The following is a 7500-nucleotide window of genomic DNA, read 5'->3' as shown; positions in this document are numbered from 1 at the left end:
ACGTATTTTGACAAGTAAGAGCTTATATTGGGACTTATCACATACAAAATTGTCATGTTTTCCACTTATTGTGTAAAGTGAATTAACAAACCATATAATTTTGTCTGGTACAAAATGTGTTTCCTATAGAAAGGTGCTGGTAGAGTTGACACTCAAGAAAGTGCAAATCTGGTGCCGTTTTGTTCTTTCAAACTTTTTCCCGTGGCCAAAGGCTATGTGTCTGTCTGCACAGTATTTTAGAGGCAAATTGCAAGCTAGGTGATTTAATGGCCTTAGTAGTACACCATGTTCATGTAGGTAAGATATAGATTCTTTTGAAAATGCCTGCTATTACTTGGTAGTAATGAGGATTATATCCATCGCTATTGTTATCCACATTGAAAACCTTCACTGTTTGAAAAGCAATCCGTTTTTTATTTGTTTTTGTATTTAGTACTAACACCATGAAGTCAAATAGTGGCCTACCTGACCTTACCTGTTACCCCATTCCTTGAACTTTTATGCATGTAAACAAAATCAATGCTTTTATTTTACTTGATTCTGAGAAAAATTATATTTATAATTACATTATTAGTGATGATTATATTGATAGAAATAAAAACCTTTTTCCTTGAAAATTCAAGGGAAAGGGGTAAACAGGTGAGGTCAGGTAGGCCTTTTAATTGACTCTTTGGCAAGTAAGTGCTTGCAACTCAAAAAAAAATGTTTTCACCCTCAATGTTTTCATTCAAAGTAGAAAGTGATGGTTGATTCAGTGGAGTAGTACTTCATGAACTTATTTCATTTGTATGAATGCAGACATATTTTGCAAACCTCTTCACTCTCTCACACTTGCATAAGCAACACTATTTAATAGGGATGGGATAAAGTATCAGTAATGGTGTTATCTGCCAATTATTAAGGTATTGGTATTGGTGAAAATTGGCTGATGCCAGTTGCTTCTTTTTAGGATGCAGATACTACAGACAAAATCTAAGGTCTAGCAATAGATTAGAAAAGTAATCTCATTTTCATTCCATGGAAATGACAGAAGAGTTATTGAATATTGTGAATACCAGAATAAACTCAAGGAGACCTACAATAAAGCACAGCACTTCTTGCTAGTTTGTGTTCTTCAATATTTCTACCCTTTACCTTTAATTTCTCTGGCTCTCCAATCTCTCTCTCTCTCTCTCTCTCTCTCTCTCTCTCTCTCTCTCTCTCTCTCTCTCTCTCTCTCTCTCTCTCTCTCTCTCTCTCTCTCTCTCTCTCTCTCTCTCACTCTCTCTTTCTCACTCTTTCTCTCTCTTTCTATCTCTCCCTCCCTCCCTCCCTCCCTCTCTCTCTCCCTCCTCTTTAGCTCTCCAATGTCTACCCCTATCTTCTTTGTAATGTCTTTCTTTTTCTCTCCTTTCCAATGTATATCTCTCCCTTCCTCCTTCCTTCCTGCCTCATTCTCTCCCTCCTCTCTCTCTCTCTCTCTCTCTCTCTCTCTCTCTCTCTCTCTCTCTCTCTCTCTCTCTCTCTCTCTCTCTCTCTCTCTCTCTCTCTCTCTCTCTCTCTCTCTCTCTTCCTCTTCCTAGTATGCAATATACTCACCCCATTTTGATATATATATATATATACATATTGCATAAACAACACTATATGCAATATGCTCATCCAATGTGGATATATCCATTTGGAGAGCATGTAAAAATTACACACACGGATTTGATTATTATAGTTTTCTATTTTTTCAGGATCTCAAAGCATGGAGGCCAAGGATCTCTGATGCAAGCTCTAGTGGGGTTGAATCTTCTAACATAATAAGCTCGGCAGAAAATTCTCCAGATGTGATTCCTGCCAGCCCGGGGAGTCCAGACAGCATTCCTGACACACCAAAGACTCATCGTGGCGTCTTCCAGCAGAGGAGTAGACAATACCACTCTTCACAAAGTTCTCGGGCATCATCTCTAAGGTGTGAAGTTGTACTGGAGTCCTGTTCTGTACTCATGTTTTTATTTTATTTTTTTCTCCTCCATTTCTGTTTCTGTTTCTTTTTCTTCTCTTTCTCCTTCCCCTTCTCATCCTTATTCTTTTCCTTCACCAATGCTACTACCACCATGAGTGCCCCTACCATCATCTACTCTGCCCCATACTTTTACTCCTCCTCTTCTGCCTCCTAGTCTTCCTACTCTTTCACTCCATCTGATCATTTTCATGGTCTCCTTCTTCTTCTTTTTTCATGTTTCATGTCATATTCAGTATTTAGGTTTGCTTTACTCCATATCTATGCAGTATACTAATAAAAGTTTTCAAATAGTCATGTGCCATATATAAATATATATGCATAACTTGAAGACCCTCACTAACTCTTTTCTTTTTACAGGTCTGAGAGTGGACCAGTATCTGTACCAGATTCTGATGAGGATGAGGATGTCAGCTATGCCAAGAGTGGAGCCAAGGTTATCACTGAGTCAGAGGATGATGTCAGTGCATACATATCAGATGATTCAGCAGTCGGTGATTCAAACTTCCATGAGTTTGTTGTCAAGTCGAATAATGCCAAAGTTGCACGGGATACTCCCAAAGCGGAAGCTTCAAGGGCACATCAGAGGGGGATGGGATCCACCCCTTCCACAGACACTCCTACCCTGCCTTCATGTGGTGGTATTAGTTCAAAGATAGAAGGTGGAATGATGGCCAGTACTCCAACTCTTGACCCTACAACACCGCTCAACACTTGGAGGAAATCTACTGCTGTTGTAATCTCTGATGATGAAGATGGAGAGAGCCCCATCCCACAACCATATCAGAGAAAAAATAAGGCTGTGGTGGAATCAGACTCAGACTCAGAATCTGATGTGAGCCACCATTTAAAATACAGACAGGAAAGAAAGTGGAAAAGCAAAGAGAATGATAGCAGGTTAAGTACTGAAGGATCTGCTAAATACAAAAGTTCCTCTGATGTTCAGGATGGCAAGGTGACTCATCCAAGTCATAGACATGTTGTTGATTTGGTCAGTGATGTTGAGAGTCCAATTCCCCAGTTTATAAGAAGGAAGAAAACAACTGTTATTGACAGTGACAGCCAAGAGGAGTCTCCCCTAAGGGATATCTCAGAGCAGGAGCCACACTCCAGTGGAATTTTAGAGGGAACAAATGATTCCATTGTATCTCCATCATCTCCAGAAAATGAAAAATCCCTAACACCCCAGCAGAAATATGGACACCGTTTTAAAATCAAAAAGAGAACACCACAGAAAAAAGATGAATCATCTTCATCGATTCAACAAGCAAACTTTGATAACTCGGCTTCTTCGGTCAATAAGTCAGTCAGTATTTTGGAAGTGTCAGGTGCATCTGCAGGGAATACAAGTGGCAGGAGTTTGACCTCAGGCATGTCAATGTCAGATATGAATGCAGAAGAAATCCAAAAAAAGCTGAAACAAATGAAAGTAGGTTTAGATAATCCTATAGTCATTAATATTATTAATCATTATTGTTTTTGAAATAAAGTGTATACAATATTTATAATTGATAAATGTTGTTGTGGATCTTGATTAATGCAAATGCTAGAAGCAAGTTCGACCATAATCTTGTGTTAAGTATAATGTCATATCATTTTGAGTAGCATTTTTCAGTAATTTAAATTTTTGTCTTTAGTTGGTGATGCGGTCAGGCAACATGGCAGCTCTTCCTGATAGGGGGGAAAAATTAAAGGCTAAAATTCGTTCCTTGGAAGATGCCTTGGCGAATCTGAGTGTTGACAGCATCCAGGTGAGTTGTTTGATAATAACTATTGCTTTTACTTCACCTCCCCCTTTCATTTTTTTTCTTTTTATTATTATTATTATTGATAACCTGAGCATTTTGTCCTTTCATTATTCTACTTTATTTTTATTTCATTCAGCATTTTGTTTAGGTTATATTTCACTCTTTACATTATCTGGTACTGCCCCCCCCCCCCTAATTGTTTCTCCTTTTTCTTTTCTTTTCTTTTCCTTTTTGTCAATTGATTATCATACCATTTCGTCCTTTCAGTTGTTATTTCACTCAGTATTTTTTATATATTTTTTTTCACTCTTTCGATTAGATTCCTTTTCTCCTTCCATTTCGTATTATCTATCTCAGGTTTTTTTTTCAATGTTTTTATATAGTTAATGCATTTGAAAATGAATTATTTTGCATTTTTGTTTCTTAGAATTTTTTCTTCATTTTTTATTTAGATATTTTTTTTAGAATTTTTAGAATAAAAAAATAAAGAAACTCATTTTATTGTATTTGGCTATTTCAGGATGTATCAAGCCACAAAGGAAGTCCTAATAATTCTCAAGATATATCTGTGGCATCGAGTAGTGGTGAAAGTTCCATACACAACATGTCAAACTCCTCTGCGTCGTCAGTGAAGAGCATTTCAGAGCCAAGCTTGAATGACCTTGAGAGGAAACTGAGACAGAAGAAGGTATGCCTTTTTAAGGAAGCTTTTTCTGAGTCATTGCTATGGTTTTAGATCCTTTTCATCTTTAGGGTTTTTGCCAGCTTTATCCTAGGCAGCCACATCAGTTTACTCTGTGTGGTAGGAATTTGATGTCAATTTAAGCAACATTTCTTTAGACTAACACCAAGACTATGGCTTTATTTTTATTTATTTTTACATGTGTGTGGTTCCATATGCTCTTAGTCACGAAGGAGTCAATTAGTAGGCCTATCTAGCCTTACCTTTTTTTAATTTTTAGTAAAATAAGTTTATTTCTGATATTGTCTTTGTCATTACTAATGCTATTTTGATTATAAGTACTATTATTATTATTTATATAACAGTGATAGTAATAGAAATATAAATGTTTTCACAAAAATTCAAGGAATGTGGTAAACAGGTCAGATAGGTCTATTAATCCGTTAACACCAGTTGACAAGATATCACATTGAGTGGTTGCAGGACCAGCCACCGGGGACTAGCTATTTTGTTGTGGCTATCCATCTGGCTGGCATGTTGGGTGATTGGGCACTTAGTGCTTGGTTGCAGCCAAAGCGGGTGAATAGCCTGAGGTGTTAGGCTTACCGTGTTTGAAATATCCCAGCGTTTCAACCATTTGCAGCCAAAACAGCCCCATTGACAACGGGTTAATGGACTCCTTGGTAACTAACCTCTTGTGGAGCCATCTGTGCGGTATTATATTTTTCTGTTATGCATATATGGATCAAATTTACATACACTTATCGATGACCTTTCTCTTGACCACAGATGGAGTATGGTGAAGCCAGTAGGATGTCCAGACCTGACAAGCAGGCAAAATTGCGAAAACAGATTGCACAATTGGAAGAGGATGTTGCTCGCAAGAAAGGCATAGATGTGCACAGGTAACAGATATGCAACTATTCATGAATTTATATTATACAAGAAAAGTAGGAATGTCATTGCATTTGTTTCACTACTTTAACCCATCCCCGACGGGGGAATTCTAGCCTTGAATGTCCAAATGCCGGGGCGTTCGAATTATTAGGCCTAAATCAATTGAATGGCTGGCACAATACTGTGCCGCCCGGCCACTGGGCTTTTGAATGCGCGGTACACATGCTGTACCACCCGTCCAGAGAGGGTTAAATATATATATATGATCTGCTCTTCTTGAAATTCTAGGTTTGACTACCAGAGTTCTCAACAAAGCAAGACTGTAGATCCTGTAGGAATCGGACAGACAGAAAGTCGATTAGAGGCAACAAAGAAAAAGTTGAATGAAATTAAGGTATGTCTTGATCTTCAATTTTATAACAATGAAAAAAGTTATAAAAGCAAAAATTATATTCATTAATTCAACATTGTTTACTGCAAAGGGTGTCAACTCAGTTTATAGATTGCTTAAGGCTACATACAAACATTTAGGAGGCACTTGCATTTATATGTGTATATTTTTTTTATTATTATTATTTTACATGGATAAGATATCTACCTCTTAACCCATTGCAGACGGGGATAGATTTGACAAGCTCTATCAATGTTTTGATTAATATTACTGCAATTATAGTAATTCTGATTGCAATTGTCATCAATACTCACTAAATAGAGTCATTACTCATAGTACAATAAAGAAATGCAGTGATCCTTGCTCCCCAACATTAGTTATGGCACACCGACTATCGTCATGTACGTAACAACACCTGCTATGAGGCCAAAAACTTGTGCATCATGTATGTCATTACACCCATCCACAGTGGGTTAAATGGAAGATATGTGTAAAAGAATATGTGAAGAATCAAACAAATGTATAAGTTGATGGTAAAGGGGTTAAACCATAATGAACTTTGTTGTATGTAGAATATAAAAAATGCCATTTTATTCATTAAGAAATGTTAGAGATATAAGTGATATATTTAAAAGACAAGAAGACACTTAAATTATTTAAAATACAAGATATGTTAATTGCAGCATGATGGCCATATACCCTAAGCATAATATGACAGGTCTCATTCAACCCATGGAATGCTTGTTTAACACCTTGAGCCTGCTGGGTCATACATGAATACATAAGGCTACATACAAACATTTTCTAATAAACTTTGTTATTTTTGAAGATGGTCTATCGGGCAGCTAACCCACGAGCTTTACCAGACGGGGGATTGAAACTTCGACAGCGAATTACGGAACTTGAGAAGGAAGTGATGATGATGGAACTAAAAGCTAACATTAATACAGAAACAGAAGTCAAGGTTATAAAGGGTAAGCCACCAGATTTAAAAAGATAGAATGAAAAGAAAAAAATGAAAATCCAAACACTGATAGGAATTTTAAAACCTGACCAGTTTAAACCAACTATAGAGTCAAATCTATTTATATATTGACTGTAAAAACTAATCTTTACAGTCAAAGGACCCGAGCCACAGTACCGTCAGACAAAGCTCCTGGAGTACTCCCATTTGCCACCACCCACCAAGAAAGCAGACCCACAGCAGTTACTTCCCCAGCATGTGCTTGATGCTCTCTATAGTGCAGACAAGGATTACAATGCTAGGAATTATGGTGGAAAGATCTCCTCAGGTGAGTTCTTGAAGTCTGAAGGAATTGCATTACTGGAAAATGTAAATAACCATGATAACAAGTAATTTGCTTTGTATATTGCGTATGGTTGCTAACTAGGACTTGTTCCCCATCAGCCCGTGAGCGTGAAATGGTACGGCTCACAAGTGATGCCATTGAGGGCCTCCACAAGGCCATGAAATCTGCCCCTGATGTAGATACTGTTGAGGAAGAGCAGCCACGTTGCCTTAAGGCTACGCTAATGCCCCATCAACGTCGTGCCCTTGCTTGGCTGCTATGGCGGGAGAGGCAGCTCCCTCCTGGTGGTATCCTTGGTAAGTGTCCGTTGGTAAGAGATATGGTCACTTATTAGAAGTTGGTAGAAAAGGGCTTAACAGTTTGATAAATGAAATCATTTACATCCTAATTTTGTTTATACATTTTGCATAAAAGGAAAAGCTGCACTCAATAAATATAAAAGCATATATCTCTAGCTTTAAGCATCTTTCTTATGTGTATAG

At 37.6% G+C, this 7500-nt stretch overlaps 1 protein-coding gene across 2 annotated transcripts in view; it reads left to right on the top strand.

Moving 5' to 3' along the window:
• The window catches only part of lds (transcription termination factor lodestar), a 26098-nt gene that overhangs the window by 606 nt on the left and 17992 nt on the right, over window positions 1-7500 (top strand). The window contains exons 1-10 of one of the 2 annotated variants that reach the window (XM_086541681.1): window positions 1-297; window positions 1722-1939; window positions 2351-3419; window positions 3628-3741; window positions 4259-4426; window positions 5210-5325; window positions 5606-5711; window positions 6538-6682; window positions 6827-7000; window positions 7117-7314. The exon at window positions 1-297 is cut by the window's left edge and continues 318 nt beyond it. In XM_086541681.1, the coding sequence (XP_086397807.1) occupies window positions 2583-3419; window positions 3628-3741; window positions 4259-4426; window positions 5210-5325; window positions 5606-5711; window positions 6538-6682; window positions 6827-7000; window positions 7117-7314 (1858 nt within the window). In that variant the 5' untranslated portion in view covers window positions 1-297; window positions 1722-1939; window positions 2351-2582. The remainder of the gene's footprint in view (window positions 298-1721; window positions 1940-2350; window positions 3420-3627; window positions 3742-4258; window positions 4427-5209; window positions 5326-5605; window positions 5712-6537; window positions 6683-6826; window positions 7001-7116; window positions 7315-7500) is intronic. The other variant, XM_043006235.2, reaches the window with a different exon arrangement.

Source organism: Penaeus japonicus, unplaced genomic scaffold, assembly GCF_977035675.1.
Source record: "Penaeus japonicus unplaced genomic scaffold, GWHDUDI00000001_assembly GWHDUDI00000011, whole genome shotgun sequence".
Classification (NCBI taxonomy): Eukaryota; Metazoa; Arthropoda; class Malacostraca; order Decapoda; family Penaeidae; genus Penaeus; species Penaeus japonicus.
This window is presented reverse-complemented; position numbering and strand designations above follow the sequence as displayed.